This window comes from Cuculus canorus, chromosome 4 (assembly GCF_017976375.1).
Source record: "Cuculus canorus isolate bCucCan1 chromosome 4, bCucCan1.pri, whole genome shotgun sequence".
NCBI classification, from domain to species: Eukaryota; Metazoa; Chordata; class Aves; order Cuculiformes; family Cuculidae; genus Cuculus; species Cuculus canorus.
Genome location: NC_071404.1, coordinates 63,161,255 through 63,182,400, shown reverse-complemented (window position 1 = coordinate 63,182,400; position 21,146 = coordinate 63,161,255). Strand labels below are relative to the sequence as shown.

General features: G+C 35.5%; 1 protein-coding gene across 5 annotated transcripts in view; it reads right to left on the bottom strand.

The window, feature by feature from the left end:
- Window positions 1-21,146, bottom strand: part of LRBA (LPS responsive beige-like anchor protein) — a 410,166-nt gene that overhangs the window by 82,846 nt on the left and 306,174 nt on the right. For all 5 annotated transcript variants that reach the window (XM_054064662.1, XM_054064663.1, XM_054064665.1 and 2 more), the window contains one exon: window positions 13,643-13,795. In XM_054064662.1, coding sequence (XP_053920637.1) covers window positions 13,643-13,795 — 153 coding nt within the window. The remainder of the gene's footprint in view (window positions 1-13,642; window positions 13,796-21,146) is intronic.

Here is a 21,146-nt window from a genome sequence, read left to right as displayed (position 1 = left end):
AAAAATTGCACATTTTTAAAAAGAAGATACTTTTAGAATCAGACCAAAGAGAGTGCAGACCAAAGAAGTTGTGTTAATCTTCCAGCTGACACCAGACCTCATTACAAAGTTCATTTCTAATATTTGAACTTAAGATTTCAAAGAAATCAAATATTTTTCATTCCCAGTAGAACTGATCTTGCCATTCTATTGATTGCCCAGTATAGTTTCTAATTCTTGTGAAATTCTCTGCTTCTCTGCCTATATCACAGCTTTCTGTCACTAAGCTTCTCTTTCACTATTCATGTGCCACCACCTTCTCCAGCCTCTTTGCAGAAATCAATCTTTGAACTTGAAAATCCTGATATGTAGTAACTCATACATAAATGGCCCCTGGCAAACATAAATTCCGGATACTACTTCACTTGAATTTTTCTTTACTTGCTCTCTCACTTCCCATAACATCCTAAACCTCATGATAAAAGGAGCAGGGAAAAGGGGAATCTTTCAGTCAAAGATTTGTGATTAAGAAAGAAGCATCCATCTCTAGGAAACCTTGTGGCTCACTTCAAGGAATACCAATGGAACACAATCCCTACCTTCCTCCTGCACTGGGACTTACCCTTGTCAGGGAAGTGAGAAAACTGACATATAACAGAGATGGCCATCTGGCAGGCCACGGTGAAAGCCAGCTTGCCAGGAGGTTTTATCTAATCCTCTAGCATGCCCTGCCCATCACCAGATCAACCAAACTGAAGATAATATTTATATATGCTGCAGCAGAAAGGTGTATAAATCATAACAAAATAAGCAGGATTTATAGCATTTGGTATAAAATTGAGCTAACATGACTGTGTTGATCTAGCTAGGAATAAAATTGATGTCCTGGTACATGGAATTTACTCATTTCTAGTACACAGCCCAGCTCACAGCACTTTTCTACGTAACCACAATATCAAAGTGGTAGTTAAGACAACACAAGTTAGCACACTACTTACACCACAAGAAAAAGACACAAGTCCCATGGGAGGAATCTCAACACAAAGCAAAATTTTCCATTAAGTGGTCACCCACGATTACAACAGTAAACCAGGAACTTCATGTTACATTTGGGAAAGAAACATCCAAACCCAGAAGAATTAATCTGAATATTGTTTTCTTCTAAACATATTCTAAATCACTAATGCATACAGGACAAACTGCAACTGGGACAGAGTTCAATAAACACGTGTAAAGGCAGAGAGGAACACAATCTTCTAAAAATCTGAGAACGGCTTGGGTCTGTCCACACTAGCAGTAAAACTTGGTTTAAAAAAGCACTGGATGTGACCTATGTTTATGTGCATCTTTGGAATGGATTATTATCATCGCTTAATTCTGGCATATACACAGCCCTAGGGTGTGCCTGCATGATGTGCTTGCATCAGTCTGAAGGGAGGATATTGACAGCGCAGACATCCAAGTCCACTGCAGTATAGCTAGTTCACATGCTTTTAGCATCTTAAAGAAAAGTTTAGTAAGTTAACTGACTATAAATAAAATAGCTGTATCAGAATATGCAGCAAAATTTAACACTTTATTTATATTAGTTTAGGCAAATTCTATTAAAAACCTATTATTAAAATAGTTATTTTGTGATTTATTATGAAAGCAGAGAATACTCAAGACCCTCTTGGAGCATGCTGTCACAATCTTCCATTCCTAATCCTCATTACACAGTTTTTATTCTGCCTCAGAAAGCAGATGGCAAGAGATAATGTCAGTAACAATTAGGAGGCTTCACTGCCCCTAGAGGGTCTTCTGCTATATACTTGTAATATTATTTTCAGAGATTTTTAGAAACAGGATACTTTGCACTATTTCATTCTAGGTATACTGCTTGGAAAATCCACAAAACAATTACACAAGTTTTTTATTTCTTGGGTTCTCCTCCCTCCTCCGCTTCAAACTACAGAGCATGTGTGGGTTTTATTAATTAAAAATACAGACATTATAAATGAAATGTCCAACATTACGGTCATTCTACACACTGCAAAGTTAAAACCACTTGAGTCTACTAATATTTAATCAACTTCCTCTAAACTACTTGCAGGCTGCTGAACCTTTCATGTTTTTACGAGCCCAGCTCAACTCTTGCTAACAACTAAGTTGGCCAAGATCCAAAATTTCTTCTTAAACTGTGGCTTAGAGAAATCCTACCCATTTGGACAAGGACAAACACAAAGAACTTCATAAGATCCTATATTATGTCACTTTATTTATGCAGAACTTTGTCCGTTCATCACCTATTTGAATGTAAATTATATTTTTGCTACAATTAATATCTTTAGTCTTGCTTTACATGATGTCGCTTTTTTATTAACAATACTAATCTACCTAAGTAAAATCCAAAGAGGAAATAAAAATTCAGAATGAAAAGAAAAAAAATGCTGAGGGATAGATACATTTTACGTAATTAATAAGTTGAAGATTAATTTTGAAACTTTAGTATTTTAAGATGAAGAACAGAAAATTACTTCTAAAAAGAATTAAGCCAGGCTACCTTGGTTCTAGAGCCCTCTTTTGGTTACCTAACCCTTATCTTTCTATAGAGATACCATCCAATATCCTCCTACAAAGCAGCTACATTAATGCCCTCTGTTACTCATTAAAGCTTCCCTCTGCCAAAAGCAACTGTGCCTCAGACCTGCTATGGACACTAGCAAATGAGGAGTCCCTAATAGGTTTCAGTCAAACCATACAAAGCTAGAGAGCTAAAATAATTTTACCTAGATAAACTACCTCAAAAGGGTCAGGTGAGCACAAGCATGAGAAATTCTGGCTCTGGTACTTTTACTAACGGTCCTCTACTTCAGAGGGAACTTTCATGCTTCAAAAGCAGAACAATTATATTGGTTAAAATTGCAGAGTATATGGTATTTGTAGCTATTAGAGAATGAAATAAGGAAATTAAAATTGGTCTTTTATTGTATTTGGTTCTGTAGTTGACTACATACCTCACAAATTCTAATAATGCATCTCAATAGATCAGCAAGGGATACGTTGCAACTAGCACGTGCACCCTTTTAAGTAGTAAAGATTGAGAGTAAAAATTACAACCCAAGAGATTTGGGGTTCCTTGAATTGCTTCAGAAAGAGAAACTGGAAAAGGAATTCACAGTCCTTGATTTTTTACGGGTGGACGAATCATCTGACCAAAGGAAAGACTGCCCAGTACATTTATTATTCGGTGAACGTGACCTTGATTGTCAGAAGTCTCCATTTGTTCTGCTGAATACATTCTCCTAGTTGACTGATATGCTATAGTTTTGCCTCTCCTTAAACCAAAAGGGCTACACCTGAACTTCCAATTAAAGAGTAACAACTGGCAGATGTGAGAAAACATCTAGCAAGAGGCTGATGCTGAGCAGATGGGCTAGGGTGCAGCAACCTTTTCCATCAGTTTCCACTCACTGTTTTTGAAAAAGCGCATAATCATCATGAGCCTAACGCTACACTTCCTAAAGCAGCAGTACGATACTCCCTGCAGAGCGCTATAGTTAAACTAACATCAGAAACACAGCTAACTAGAGCTTGTCTACCTCTACAAGTCTGCACTGCTGGCGGCGGTTTAATGAGATACAAACTTTGACGGAGAAAACATTTTAATGAGTTGCCACTCCAAAATGTTTACACTTGCAATGCATTGCAGCTTACTATGCCATTATTTGTGCCAATGTCACCACCGGTAGAGCAACGCTATAAATCAGATCACTAAAATAATAACCTAGGTAAGAAACAAGGCTTATTTAAAAGTCATTTCAGTGATCCAGTTTAAAGTACAGCCTCGCAAACATTTGTTCCTGAAAAAAGACATAGATGGGGAAATGTGGTGAGGAACAGGAAGAGGAGATAGGGGATTTACCTTAGCTACATCCCTGCATTTCCCCTATATTTTGGAACTATGTCTTCAGATTTTCCTGTTTATAAAGCCAGAAGATATGGTGTATGGGACTAAAGCATCATGAATTTGATATGGTCAATAAAAAGATATTTCTATTTATTAGAGCAAGAAGAGGTAGGGTACTGTTTCTCTCATTATACTCTCATATATTCCTCTAGAGCTCGTCTTAACCATTGAATGTAAGATCTGGTATTTCACATTACATATTTCGTACTGCCTAACAAACTAGATATCTATGTATTTCTGTAAACTTCCACAGGCCCCTTCTGGTTCCTCTTAAGGTTCCTGAGTCTAATTACACACTGAAAAATATTACCTTGTAGCAAATGTTAATTTTTCATTTTATGAACAAACTTGACATCCTTATGTTATGAAATAATGAATGTAATTTCTTCATGCATCTTCTCAGTACTATTGATTACATTGTAAGCTTTTATTATACTCCTTCTTATTCTCCTCTCTTCTAGGAAGAAGAAACTCTTTCCCTGTATATTTTTTCCTACCTCCCTATCAACTGTAATAAGCTTTCTCAGTACCCCAGATGGTTTCAGCAACATTAATGTTCCTCATCCTAGGCTTTCAAAAAGTGGAGTCTTGCCAGGAAAAAGCACTGAAAGCAAAGCCTCAGCTGACTTTTTTTTATCATTCCACGTAGGGCACAGATGGCCATGTTTTCTCAACCCCTCCCCTACTTCAGCTGAAGACCACAAATTCTCAGTTTATTTCTCCACAGCTCCATGTATGCAAATATTATCAAAATCTCACCTTCTCTTCCAAAACTTAGGATGGAAATTTCGGACTATATCACAAATCTCTCTTTAGAACAAACTAACTATCAACTTGAAATTTAGCAGTATATTTTCACATCTGATCTATAAATAAACTGAACACTGAAACAAATCCAACAACGCCACATCCTACCAGGTTCTCTCACCAGCACATTCTGTTGTATGGAAGTTCACCTTCCAGGAGAAACAAGTTGCAATATATCTTTGCAAAGCAACTTTAAATCACAGACTGGAACTCTTACTAAATCGAGCTGCAAATTTTTTTTCTCCCCTATCTATACTGAGCTTGTGATGCAATTTTTTCATGTTAATCAAAATTCTTAATACCTTTTCAACAGTAACCCTCAGAACACCATTTGCAGGGAGCATTCGGAGAACAGACAAACAGAAGACAGACAGATTTAGTGAACACCTGTTAAATGGGGCAATGGCTCCATCACAATTATTTCCCACTTCATTTCACACAGTAATAACTTTAATGTCCTCCATGGACTCACTTTCAAACACCAGTTCTACAACAACGAGCAACAAAGGGCTGAAAGCAAATTTAATCGTCTAGATTGCTCCCAATCAACTTTTTTCAATAAAAGCACATTTACCTACCTTAGTTTTCCTTTTTTTTTTTAAACTGTATATGCTCAAACTGCGTTATCATTTTTATATGTAATCTTTCCCAGCTCTATATAATACTCTTCTGTATTTATCTTGGCTAAGACAAATTCTCTCACCTTATTATAGAATCTGCATCTCTCATCACTCTCTTGAATGTCCACATTTTTAGTTTAGGCTTTCCTTCCTTTTGACTCTTCTACATCCATCCTGGCTTTTTTTACCTCTTTGTTTTTCATTTTGCTCTCATTTAAAATATTTGTACTTATTAGTTTTCCTCCTGCTCACCTTGTTTAGTCTCAGACTTCATTAAGATAGATGCATTACAGATAACTGTAAAAAAATGATTAGCAAGTAATTTAAACTATTTTCAGAATCTGACAAGTTGTTTTTTCTAAATATGAAAGAATTATTTAATAACTTGAATATTTTTTAATTATGAAATTGGCAAATTTTGATCCCAACTCCTCTAATTTCGTTTTTTCCACAACAAAAGATACAGACAGACTGCCCAGGAAATTACATTCCATGATTCCATTAAGCTTCCTTTATTCAGGAAGACTGGCATCTACCACACTTCCAGAAATTATTGAAATGCAAGCAAGTGTGGACTTTATTTTATTTTACTCCGCTTGCAGTCTTTAAGCCAAGAGCTTTGTTGTAATTTCAATAAACTAACTTGTATGCAGAGTTTAAAGAGATGGTAGGAATCACAAATGAGATGTAATGAAGGTATTATCATGGAAATAATAGATTTTACAAACTCTGCTTTCTCTTCCTATTTACACATCCAGATTGGATACAAATGAGAGCAGTGCTTTTTGGTAATAAATGATGATAAACTACCTACATTGTTGGTTTCATTGACAAGACAAAAATGTTTCTTTACATCATCACATTTTTGCTTTATACTATATATTAACTTTGTCCTACTGATGTACGTCTTCAATATATTCCATCATATATATTATCTATTCCCCATATTCCAGTATTAGTGCATTTTGATGTGTTATGAAACCAAAACGGAATGCTTTCTTAAGACAAGTTCTATTCAAAAGCATGGCTTGAGTTCACTTTTCATTACCTTCCTCATATTTTTGGATATATTTGACTTTGTTTGTATAGTAGTCTGCTTTACAAATTAAATCAGTAAAAGTTCTTAGCCGAAAATTAGTAAAACCAATATCACAACAGAGTTGGATTTAAATAAACATGAATTTCTGTACATATTTCTTAGAAGGCACTTCAATAAAAACAAGTTATTCTTATACACACAGAGTCAATTGTACACACAGAAAAATTAGTCTAGTTCTGTTTATTCACAGATTTTCAGAAGCTTTTCTAATAGGCCATATACCACAAGCCTTTAGAAATATTTCTTCTCTACTTTTTAAAAATGTTTTATATTGAATGATCTTTTTATTTTCCCTCTAGAATACTCACAGATTAGGTTTTCACTTGCACAGATTTCACCTAAGTGCAGTTATGTTGGCATTACTGATGTTTTCCTGGACTTATGTTCATATGAGACCTGAATTAGGAGCTTAAAAATATATAACGAAGGTCTGATGTCCCACCCCTTTCTATGCTAATAATCAGGTCTGTACATGATAGTATTCAATCAAAACATTGCTTACAATTATCCAGTATTTCTTGATCCTAGCCTGCACACAAGTATTTCCATGCGAAACACAATGAAGGTTCTAACTTTAAGGAAGCAATTCTAACAGTGCAAGAAATACTGCATTGACAAACAAAGCTGATGAAATTGTTACACGTGTGGCTGAGTTGGTAGGAAATGAGTTTAAGTGTTAGGGTCGGTTACACAATTATATCAACACAGCACTTAGCTCAGGTGCAAAACAAACAGGTTTAAGACAACGTTGGTATAGTACATGGACAAACTGAAAGGGAAAACCAGACAGAAACTAGAACCTCACACTGCAGTCATGGAAGCTCTTTTCGAGGGAAGAAGGAACCTTGCTGCTTCAATGTACATACCATCCTACATTCCTTCAACTGTTTAAGAGACTTTCTTTCTCTTCCACCTGTGAAGTACGTACAAGATGCAGCCCCTGTGCTTCCAAGGACTGCCTTGTTTTCATAGATGAGGAAAAAAATGTGTTTTAAACAATAAAAAACTTTTAAATATGAAGTCTGATATGCAATCAGGCTGGACCTTTCACACCCAGCTTTGCTGAAGAATGATATACTTGGCAACTTTCTGGATTAGCCTGTTAAGTTTCTGAGACTTCTATGAATGGAAATGTTTATTTTACCTGATACAAGAAACCTTACCTCCTGCAAAATTTTTTTTTCCATAGTCACAGCTTGAAAGCAACATAAAATGAATGTAGCATGGTATTTTAAGATGCATTGTCAATAGTTATGTTTAAACATATACCTATTTTAAATGCATTGAACACACATGTGGCATAGACATACAATTATTTGCCAGGAAAGGCAAAGTTACAGATTTACAAAGTTACAAAGTTACCGACTTTTTCTACTATAAATTCATGAAAGTGATTTTTTCTAAAAATTAAAATGCTTGTAGAGTTAACAGATATCCTCCTTTCAGAGGATATTGTATAAATCTTATATTGTATATAGGTTATAATTTCCAAAGAAAAGTCACAAGAAATCACCAAGCATCAGAAATACAATGGGAAATAACACTTCAATCACACATGTATTTCAAGAAGTAAAGAGTTTGAAAGAACCAGCATCAAAGCTCTTCTGCTTTTCCACCATGATCCTTTCTTCTAGATGAACAGATACCTAATATGCCAACAGAACAACTTAGAAGAGCCTGAGTTGAGTGAAGAGTTCACAGAGCTATGATTTTCCCTCTCCTCTAATGAATTCCACAATAACATTCTGTAAACATTTCAGATCAGCTTGGATTGCCAGAAGCATCTTATTCACTCAGTGTACACAGGCCAGTCTGTATTCTAGATTTTTAAGACTATATCTAATCCTGCTTAAACTAGAATTTCAAAGTAGGTGCTGCAGATAACAACTCTGATGTTGCTAGTTAACCCAGTTTCCATTTTAGCCCTTTTCCTGCTCTCTAATGTTTTTAACATAGTTAACGAGTAAGCTAATACCAGCAATATATTACTAATAATCTAGCAATCTATTACTAGTAACTTGCACTTCTGAGCCTTAATTCATACAGTTCGTATCCACATGAATTTTCTACAGCACTTGCTGTAAGACCTTTGTAAATACACAGCCGTGGAATCATGAAAAATACCGTGGAGAGACTTTTCCAAGCTACTACAAAAAATTGAGTACATTCCAAGTTATAAGCTTCCACGGATCAGTGAGAGTGAAGATTCACAAAACCTGCAGTTCTGAGTGTTGATCCTGTGTTAATTGACAGGGAATGTTTCTTTTTCAGCGTTTTCTGGTGTAAGGTGGAGTAGACTGTGCTAAAAAGTAATGCGCCATATTGACTGATGATGATCCTTTAAATCTCATTGTAGATCTTTCTTACCAAGTGGTGGTTCTTAATACTGATTCATTTTTCTCCACTAAAATCTGTGTTGGGATGAACAGCTGGCCTATCTTTCCTCTCCATTTTATTTACCACACTAGGATTAATTTTGCGTACAGTACCTTTAGGTATTTAAGTATTCAATTTGTTTCAGAAAGTGGCTTAGCTGTCACTACCTTTCCAATTATTTGAAAATTGGATTTCAAAACTTGCAATTCAGCACAGTAATTTCATCACTTTTCTGTTTTGCCTTGCATTTTCCTCAGCATTGAATCAAATGGATAAACCACTAACCATAAAAGGACTAACTTTGCAATAAAGCAGTAAAATACTTAAATTGAGATATATTGTGGAAAGCTGTCTTGACAAACGTCAACCACTTTATCATCATTGAAGCAATTTAATTCTCAAAAAGCTGAGTCTCATCAAAGCTGTGTGAAATGTAGTTACTAACAGTTGATTAGTAGATTTACATTCATTCTTACCTATTCAGGCATCCAACATTCAAGGACAAAGTAGATCACATAACTATTTAGAATAAGCCGAACTACCATACCAGGAGTTTTTAGCTATTCCTAACTATCACTATGGGACTTTTCCTTGAGTTGCACTTGGTCTTTATGAATATCTACTTTGTCATGCATGATAAGAAAGGCATTTCAAATTTCTATCAGCTTTAAAGGGGAATTATTGCTAACTCCAACAAGTGAATTTAAATTTCTAAAACAGAGAACTATTCTAAAGGAGGGCAGCTAACAAGTAAGACTGCAAAGCCAACAAAAGATCCCAGAAAAATGAAAGTTTAAAAGCACATGCCTATTTCAGTGTCCGACAACTACTGCTCTAGTTTTTGTATCCAAACAACAATCAGAACTTCTGCCTGTTCCCAGTTTACTTTCCATTTCTTTTTCCGACAGATCTCTTAGAAGCATAGGAGAACTAAAAAATCGCTGGGTGTTTTCTTTCTATTAGATATCAGATCAAGTTACCATTCTCCCCTTTGCTCATATAGTTATGCCCTAAAGATACCATAACTTTGAAATAATAAAGTAACAATGCAATTGTATAAATATCTTTGCACTATCTATGGTACTAAATACACTACAGAGTTTTAGAGGTATATAGTAAGGTTTCAGAATAGTGAAAACCCAGTCAGTTTTCCATCAAAATGTAAACTGTATCACAGAAAAATACCCTACTCCTAAATGACGTCCTATTATAAAATATTGTGCTATCACAAACTAATACAAAGTATCAACCGTATGCAGATGCAATACATGCATTTTACACTTCTTTTTATTGCTTAGAATGACATCCTGATGTTATCATTTAGCTCATCATGACATTCCATCAATCAAAACTCAGTTTTAATTACACACCATTCTGCTTTTTCTCTCAGAGCAAACTCAGAGGACATGCAACGATCTATTTCAATTAAATTACATACTTTTACAGAATTAAAAATGGGTTGGGAATCACTTTTAAATCAGCTATCAGCCTGTCAATTAATGTTCTGAACCCCTGCTATTGACCCAGTACTGTACAAGCTGTTATTATGCACTGTCCTACACATCATCTGTTCCTGGCGCTGGTCTGTTCCAGAAAGACAGACAGCTGCAACAGTATATCCATGTTCAACCTGAGGACCATCTGACTTTAATTGTAGCACACAGCTTGATGTGGGTCTGGTTATGAGAAGCCAAAGTATCACACCGTAATAATCTGGAAAAGCAGAAACCTGCCAACACAAGGCTGCAAACAGGGGCTTGGGCTGTCTGGCTGGCTGACGGGCTGCAGGAAATATGATTAATGAGCAAGGTATAATGATATCAGGAACCCGATTAGCACCACAAAAAGGTCACAGATCAAAGTAGTATGCATTTCATGAGCTCAAATCACTGTATAAGATCTGTGGACTTAAAGAGGTAAACTGAAATGCCAAGTTAAAAAATATCTACGTGTGATAACTTACAAAATGAGCACTTAAAATACTATAATCACTATTTTGTCTGAACCAGGAAGCAGTAAGGAAATATTAAGTGAATGAATCAGCCTACATCACATTGTAGCAAGCTATTTTTGAGAGTATTTGTGAGGAACTGAGCTTAAAGCATTCTTCCTAAACCTCTTCTTAAAAATAAAACAATGCTGATTTGATGCTGATAGTATCCAATCCACTAAGTATTAAAAGAGAAAAAGCAATTTAATATTTGCATGTAATTTTCTCAGTTTTATTCCATGGCAAAAACGAGAGATTACAGATCCATTCAACACTAACAGGGCCACCACGACCACAATACTGTTAATGCAATTCATTGGCACAGAGGTTTAAATTAAATCCTACCAAACTGCCCAAAACTTTATATCTTGAATTACAGCCATGGCATCAGGTACCTACAGTGTCACCAAAAGGGATGATGTTTGACTCACTTTAATATACCATCACTCGGTAAATTATTTTTTAGTTTCGTATTTAACTTAAGCCTTAAAAAAAATTCTTTTCTGTCCGATTATGTGATACTTTAAAATTGCATGTTTCTGTACAAGTTCTTTGTTTTGAAAAACTCTAATTTATGGCAACTTTTGCAACTTCTTTCAATACGTCATTTGACAAGCAGTACTGCAAGGTCTGCTTTCACAGAAAAACACAGCAGGAGTTATGAAGCCAAACAGATTACTAGCAAAGTCTTTTTCTTTAAAATAGTTTCAAAAGTCACAATCACTAATGAATAATTACTTGGGGAAAAAATATTTGCGAAGGAAACATTAACTGTATTTTGATAATAAATATAAAATTTCTGTTTCATAAGAAACACTGAGTGAAACTGAGAAAATTACTAATTTTAATCTTCATCATTCAAATATACAAAGGTTAACATAGTGCTTTTTTCAGATTACTTTTTCTTGAAATGACATTTTTTGATAGGTAACAAGCACTTCACTCATACTAGAATGTTCTGAACTGGTTTTTTTTTCAGGATTTAACAAAATAAAGATGCACTTATTGCAGATAGTACACAAAAATAAAAAAAAATATATTTGGAATATGAAATGAGATCATTACTCTCCAAGAAAAGACTTTAAAAGGATTTCACATTTTGTGCCCAAGAGTTTAACAGCAATAACCAAAAAGCAGCTGCTTCCTGCTGATGAGGCACTTCATCCTGAGAAGATGGCACAAGTGGGAGATATCAGAGAGTTGCAAGAAAGCCAGACACTAGCAGCAAAGGCTTTGGAAAATGATGGAAGGATGAGGGAAGGGTAGCTCAGAGAATACAGAGGTGAGGGTGAGACAAACCTGGCACCACCAAGGCTAGAAATGAGGAGAAGAAAATTAAGAGCTAAAATCTTAGAAGAGGAGGAAGAGGGAGATGGGAGAATAATCTCACAGTGGGGAAAGTCAGATCCGTAATTCATAGAATGAGAGCTATATCTTATGCAAAAGCTAAAATACCACAGTTGTGAGAGATGAAGGCTATAGGCTGCCTTTGACAGTTCCGCTTAAGAACACAGCTTTTCATTTCACAGGTTAATCTGAAACACCAACGCGCACCAAGCTCAAAAAGGTGTCAGACTACCTCCCTAACCTATTACCTATCAGCACAACTGTAAGATTGAAAGGTGCATTTGAATATACCTTCCCAAGTAGTCCTACTAAACGTTAGTGTATTTCACCCCTCACTTAAATAAAAACTGCACATACTTCTACATGAAGCAAAATACTAAATTCACCTAACATAATTTGTGAAAATTAGGGTGCACCCAACAACTGGCTACAGAAATCTAGGCCAAAGAACATTTCTGAAGACCATGGTATCACATCACCAGTAAAAGTGCTGTATAAGGCTTTCTAATAACTTATCCATCACAGATGTCTTCTGGTGTAACTGTTCTGCAATGTTATTAATATGGGGGCTGATGTTCTGCTAACAGCAGAACTTTTTCAATTCCCATTTTCTAACTTACGCATATGAGGATGTTATCAAGTCTAAGCCTGGTATCTGAAAAGTTATTGAGCGTTTCCATTCATTATTTCCCAGTTCAGCATGAAAACTAAGCCTCATTTTTCAAGATTCATTATAAAAAGCTCCTCCAGTTTATTTTAGAGTGTCATTGATGCAGAATCCTTTCATTTTGAGGAGGCCCTAATGTAACAGTTTTGCATATGTGCTGCAACACCAGCAATGATATTGTCACCAGCTATTTTGTAATTTCTTACAATGCCCATAGGGCACAGCAAAGACAGGCAATGTTAACAACAGAGGTTTCCAAAATAGGGAAGAGAATAGTAATATAGGTTTGCGGAATGAAGCAGGCAAAGGAGAATTCAGTTTTATTTTCTTGTAAATAACACCTGAAAAATATCAATTTAATGGAAGAAATGGAAACAGTGGCAGAAAATTTAAAATGCAACCTTCCAACCTCATCTTTGGAGTTAAATGGATACTAAAACTAAAAAAAAACCCTAAAATTACATTTAAATAATCAACGACAAATAATTCTATGATTAAATGAGTTTTTCAAGTCTTCTGTAAATTGATTTTATTAGTTCTTTAGAACGATGAGAGCTGACATACAAATGGGATGAGATCTCCTCCATTACTTAGATCCCATTGAAAGTTTTCCATGCAGTTCTAAAGGAGGAATGCTATATGCCTTTTTTCTCTCTAAACTTGTAAATCTAACATTTCTTCAGATTATTTCAACCCTAGCCCTATGTAAATTATTAACAGCTATATGTTACAAGCAAAGATCCAAACTACTTCCAAAGTATCTGAAGATCAACATCACTTTACAGACAAAAGCAAACAGCCATCTTACCAGTCTGTTTATGCGAACAAATTCTTCTGGGGTTTTGGCCCATGGTGGAAGTTCAACATCAGACACAACTGTTCCATCATCCATCACACCCAGATTGTAATTGTTGCTATTGACAAATATCTCTGGGAGATAATAGAATTCAGGAATCAATTCCTGTAGATACATGAAAAACAATGTCATGTTATAAACTGTCAGCAGATGTTCTTTGTCATGTTAAAAAAATAATTATTTAGAATGGCATTAGGCAAAGAGAATAAACAAAATCCTCCCACAGACATCCCCCTCCCTCCCTAGAAGGAAGAAATCCTCTCTTTCATACTTCCCAAAATTTAAAGTTTTAGATATGACAAATCCTTATCCTGCTTATAACACCACAAAGAACTAAGACACAGCAGGCTCTAAAACAAAAAAAAGTCAGAACATTGGTTTTGTTGCATGTTATGCATAGAGAAAACTTATAAAACTAAAGTGATGAACATTGCATTACAAATATTATTTAAAATAAAGCAACAGACAACCAAGGATTTTAGTACAATCCACACTTTAAAGCGCTAAGGTACATATGGCAGTCTATAGTTTGGGTGAAAGAAGTGTCCCATGTATTAATTGCAAAGATATAAAACACAGTTATATTCTTATTCTCTCTAACATAAAGAGTATAAGAACTTAATGTTTAGGCTATTATCTAAAGTTTTTAAATGCCCCAAAATATCTTTTTTTGTAAATTCTAAAATACCTGTAGTTATACCATATGTACAGAAAAACCCCACACAGTCAAAGCTGAATCAAGCCAATATTTTTCTTTCATGGAAAGGTGGTTAACTCAATTATGTGTCCAGTCTATAATTACAGGGAAGAACCATGGACAATTTCACACACACGGGAGAAAAAAAAAGGAAGGCATTTCACATGGTTACAAGGTCTGTATATGCGTTAAATTCCCTTGTCAAGATCACCACCACTTTAAAATAATGTGCTCTACAGGCTTGTGCTGAACAGGACTGGAACGCGACGTGTAACACCTCCATGGCAGGCCCACCCTGGCACTTCTGCAGACAGAGCCTGCTCTGCTAAACATTGTTGAAAAAAAAGAAAGCAAGCACATAAAGCAAAGGAATTGTAATGTCCAAGCCTTGCAAGAAAAATAAAGTAATACTAATAGGTAAAGAAAGAATTTTTTAAGCAAAAAATGGTATGTTGCAGAGTAAAAATGAACACAACATGCTAGGAAGGAAAATAAAGCTCAATATCATACGGATTTTCTCCTGGATAATTAAAGAGTTTCCCTGTTTCGCAAACAGACACACAACTTTGTAAGTTGTCATTTATTTTGAAAAATATGGTAGGATATACATAAAAATATCAAAGTTAATGTGATTAAAACCTTATTTACACATTTCTATAAATGTCTGTGAAGTCCTGGCATAACACAATGGAAAAAGCCTATTACTCTATTTTAAACGTGCTTTTTTTTTAGGCGGAACTTCATGTTGAGAATTAAATACACCCAATAAACCTGGCAATTCGATGTATTTAGAAAAACTGAGCCACTAAATTAGAGAATTTATTTCCTTTGTAAAGAAAGGATCAATACATATAATTGCTTCGAGAAGCATATTTCATAGCAAACGACTGGTGTAAAATTGGTCTTCATACAGCAAGTGCAAACTGTGTGCCACTTAAGAAGCAGAAAAAAAATTAGACTGCCCTACTGGCTTTGTCTACAGTAGGTGTAGTATGTAGCTATGTCAGAAGCTCAGCAGATCAGATCTGAAACCTAGTCTTGACATGGGTCAATGGATCAGTGGACTCGCAGATAGCCCCTCAGGGCCAGCTACGGTATGAGCAGCTTTCCAAATGGCTGAGTGCAATAGGGAGGTCATCAGATTGCGGACAAGGTCAATCCGAAGTAGCCAGGGCAAAGACAGGAAAGATCAAGCAGGAATTAAGCTATTACCACCTCCATCCTTGTGTGAAACACTGCTTGGCTTTGAATTGTACATCTTTTTGTTTCAGTCACCTTAATTAAGTAGGCAGGGTAAAAACATGCTTCTGCACCAAATGCTTGACAAGTACTTGATAAAAAGAGATTTAAAACTATTTAATTGGGTAAGTGAAAGAAAAACAATGTAGCGAGGATAAACATTTGTAAAAAAAGAAAGTACTCTAACACCAAAGTTTCTGTAGTATTCATCATTACAGACAGTTAAGTAGCGAAGAAAACATGGAGACACTGGACTATTAACTCAATAGTGGCATGCATTACAAATATTAAACCCTACTAGAACTCTGAATACTTAAAACTTAAGCTCATTACATATGTTACTGATGTTTTTATTTATCTCTCTCTCTATATATATGTATAGCTCTTCATTACTTTCTTTCAAGATGAGGAAAAAAATGGCTTTCTAGAACACACTGTTTTCATTAGATTATACAGAAACAACATGCTGCCTGGAAACTTAAACATTATCAGTAACTTCTGGTAGTTTGACTGTTAGAAACTTTTAATAAAACATTATTCCTTTACTCCAGAAATGAGTTTGCAGAAAATTTTTTACTGTTTCCACAACAACACAGTTTTACAAAAGGAGCTTCTTTATTACATGATTTTCCTATCTTGACCACTTGCTAGCATTTAAACATTGGAAAAGGGAGTCCACACAGATACACTGGTCACTTTAATTGAGTAGCACTAAAGTGTCAATGTTTAATGTCTTTATATGTGTCAAAATGACAAACGTTAGTTAAAAGCCAACAGTTTTCCCTAAAACCAGTGAATAAACCTAATGATAAAATATTTAGTTTTCATAAAGTTTAAAAATACTCGTCATGTATTTCATAACTGAGGTCCTTAACGGTCCTTCTCAACTCTTCACAAGGTGACAAGGACTAGAAGACTAACACACGGCACATACAGTCTATCCACAGATATTCTGTCAGCTTCCTACAGTTGAATAGTTTTGAACAAATCCATGCTTCTGATTTTTAAAATCATTAATCGTGAGTTCCACATTGTAGTTTTGTCTAAAAAGGTTTCTCCTTTGGCTATTCTAAAACTGTTTCCTAACAGTTCCAGTGCATTGTTCTGTTAGGTTGGTGCAAAAATAATTGCCATTTTTAACCATCTTAAAGCTGGATATCTCAGCTTAGAATAAAATTTATCAATTGCAATAAGAACCATTAGAATCTACACATTGCCAACAAGCAACAAGTCTATTTATCCCAGCAGCATAGATCTGGAATCCTGGAACTGATTAATTCCTCAAAGGAATTTTGAGCTGCTACTTGGCTAGGGGAAAACCTCCTCTCACAGGCAGCTGTAGAGATGCTGAAAATTTGGTAACTGGTGGCAGAGACATTGGGTGAGGTAGAAATTTGTAGCCCAACTCAGGCAGTTACTGCAGAGTCATTTCTGAGATACATGGTTGGGTGTTGTCACGGAGAAGTATTGGTCCTTTTTGACTGACCAACACTGGACGCAAATATTGCAGTTCTTCGTGCATTTTGTTGATCTCCGAGCAATACTTCTCTGCTGTCATTCAGGATCCAGGTTTCACCTGGATTCAAGAAGTTGCAGCGGATGATTCTACTTACCAATCACCAAAGAGTGGCCATAACCTTCTTCTGATGCAGCTCCAGTTTGGGGAAGTGTTTTGGTGCTGCATCTCAGTCCAGCCACTGTGCAGAATGCCATCGGTTGTTGCACAGAATCCACTTTCATCCCTGATACAATGCAACCCAAGAAAAGGATTGTTTTTGTTGTGCAAAAGCAGAGCAGAGCACCTTTCGTAATGGCGATATTTTACATTCTCATTCAGCTGATGCAGCACCCATTTGTCAAGCTTTTTTCATTTTCCAATTTGGTGAAAATGTCCAACAACTGTTGAATGGTCAATGTTCAGTTATTCTGCAACTTCTTGAGTTGTTGAGTGTGAGTCCACTTCGATACTGGCCCTCAACTGGTTGCTGTGTATCACAGAAGGACGTCCATGACACTCCTCAACTTCAAGGCTCTTGTTTTCATGACAAAAATTTTGGAACCCAATGTCGAGCTGTACATTCATTGGCAGTTCCCTGGTCAAATGCTTGGTTGACATTACTAGTAGTTTTCTCTGCTTTATGGACCCTTTTGAACTCATACAACAAAACCACTTGAATCTGCTTTTTTTCCCATCTTTAATTTGGCAGTGTAATATAAAAAGGAATAAACAGTGAAAACAAAATCACTTACATAAATAAGTAGAGCTAATTTCATGCTTTGAAACGGTATACTACATAAACAGAGCAAAACAGAAGTTTAATTGAAAATAAGCATCACAGTTTATAATGACATAAATGGCTATTATTTTTGCACTAACATCACTGTTGTGAAAAACATTAAATGTTAACTCCTTATTCAGTGTTATATTTGCATTTCTGGATACTATAGACCTATATCATCACATTCTTTCTCTTTTTGCAAACTAAACAATTCCAGTTAATTTAGACTCACTCCCTCTAAAAGTTGAGGTCTTCCCTTCCGAGTAACCGTTTTGGATGCCTCCATACTTCTTTTTTAATTCTACTGAATCCCTTCTGAAATTTTACACGCCCACCACATTTACAGAAATGGTAAAATGGTCACACATTTCTTTTGTTTGTGATTTCACAGAAAATCAAATACATCTCAATGATTTGTTGAAGCCCTTGCTTTAGCACAATTATGTTGAAAATTAGTTTCAGAAATTCCTTTGTTGGAATTCACCAGTTCTATAGGGTAGAGACAGACATCCTTATGATAAGCAACATTTGGTTCCTTCAGCCATGCTTTTGATTTCATTACATTTAATGACGGAACTCATGGTGAACATCAACATGAATCTAACACATAGTATTTATAGTGGCATAATTTTTTTTTAAAAATTAAAGATAAAATTTGTCATAACAGAATTTTTATTAAAATGCTTCTAAAATACTGCATATGCTTAAATTAAAATTTTTCTCTAACAAAAATTGCCCTCTAACATATTGAAACAATGATTCCTAAGGAAATTTCACTAGAAAGATTATTTTACAAACAAGTAATACCAAGAGAATGTCAGTTTAACACTGGTAATTTATTTTTGCATTTTCCACCAGGCATAAAAAAATCTATACAAGATACATTGTTTCTTTAATGTAATAAAATGTTATTTTATTATTTTCTTCTGTTTAGAAAATAATAGATTAAATTTGAATCTGTTTGCATGATCAATCTAGAAACAATGACACAGATTCCCTAACCATATTAAAACATTTATAAGATACCAGATTTTCAAACTAAATTATTTGACAATCACATTAAGTAATATTAAGCCTATATATAACCTGTCAAACAGAATAATAAAAACAGACATTTAAAAGGCTAGGTTTTTATTCATATTGCTACATTTTATTTTCTCTGTTAGGAGACTTTAATAGCATTAAAAATATATATAGTAATATATTAAATAAATTCCCATTGTATTTTTTCATCACATTTCAATGTAATAATTTTCATAGCTGTGGGAAACTATGATTTCTAAGTAGCCACAAGTTTCCCTCCACCTGCTATACATGCGTTTCTAACAGAACTAAGAAATTGTCTCAAAATTCTCCTAACTTCTACAAAACCCACTTCACCACGTTTCCATTAAAATTCTAAATTGAATGAAGACATTCAATTTGTCTATTTCTAATCATCCTGCTACAAGTTATAAGAGGTTATATTTCAAACCTTTCCTAGTGTAAGGAAATTATTAAATTCTTCAGTAAATTACAATTAAGCAAATAAAATTATAAAAAATCTATATGTTTATTTAGCAGATTTATGAAACCTATGATAATCACAATCAGTAGTTGATTCATTATTGATCAGTAAGTAGATTTTACTAAGTCAATACTTTATTGCATTAAAAAAATTCATCTTTAAAGCACTTTAAATCCTGTTAGTCAATTCATGGAGTATATACACACAAAATTATTTTACTTTTTACTGAGGATATATGTAAAAGTGTGCATTGGTATCTACTGACCATATTTATACAGTATTTACTATGTATTTCAAGTTAATTTCACAGAGAAAGAGAGGGAAAAATACATATCTATAACTACATTCCTTTCTTCCATTTAATTTTAAATTAACTAGGGGTGAAAAGGACTATACTGAATCACAAAAAGTTCTAGATGAAACCTTGAAAGGTCACCCTGTCCACCTCTCTATCCAGACAATTATCATCAGATATTCCTGAAAGATATTTCTCTGCCTTGTTCTTTTAAAATTTCCAGTGATGGGGATCCTGCACATTTCTAGCGTTCATCTGTTCACATCATGAGAAGGTCTTCGTAACATCTAGTTTGTTTTTGCTGCAGCTGCAGCCCATTTCTTGTCCTATTCAGACTGAATACAAGCAGCAGTTGCCCCATTTTACACACATCAATGTGTGGGCGCAGCTTTTACCTTGGAGGCAGCAGATCCATTCCCAGGAGCCTCTTCTGACCACTATTCCCCCACTGCAGTAAGGAGAGACAGCGCGCACACCCCACCACCATGGAGGACATGGTGGCACACTAGAACAGGAAATATATATACAGCAGAATTCATCTCAATATGGGGAAAAAAATTCTTTACAGTGAGAATTACTGTACCCTGGAACAACCTCCCAGGGACGTGGTAGAGTGCTCCTCAATGAAGGATTTCAAGATGGGATTGGACAAGGTGCTGGGCTCCCTTTCCCATGAAAAGTTGGAACAGATGATGTTTCAAGATCCCTTCAGTACAGGCTGTTCTATTTAAGGCAATGAAGCTGGTGTAAGGCAATGAAGCTGGCAAAGGGGCTGGAGAACAAGTCTTATGAGGAGAGAATGAGGGAACTGGGACTGTTTAGCCTGGAGAAAGAGTGGGCTGAAGGGAGACCTTATTGCTTTCTATAACTACCTGGAAGGAGGTTGTAGCAACGTGGGTGCTGGTCTCTCCTCCCAAGTAACAAGTCATAGGACAAGAGGAAGTTGCCTCAAGTTGCACCAGCAAAGGTTCAGATTGGACATTAGGAAATATTTCTTAAGTGAAAGAGTGGTGAAGCATTGGAACAGGCTGCCCAGGGAAGTAGTGGAGTCTCCTTCCCTGAAGGTGTTCAAAAAACATGCAGACGTGGCACTTTGGGACATGGTTTGTTGGCATGGTGGTGTTGGGCTGATGGCTGGACTGCATGACCTCAGGGGTCTTTTCCAACCTTAATGGTTCTATGCTTTCACATAATGAAGTGCACTGTGCCTGCCAGCTAAAATCTCCAGCAGCGTAAAACCACTACAACTGCCACTCATGACCAAAGCACTTCATGTTTCTTTTCCTGTTACTCTTCTCTCCAAAGTAAATGACCTAAACCCTTCAATTTATATCACTGGTCTCATTTTCTAGACTGCTGGTCATTCTCCTTTGGACTTTAGCAAATTTGTTAATAAATTACTTGAAACTTATTATTTCAACATCTACACAAAATTTTGG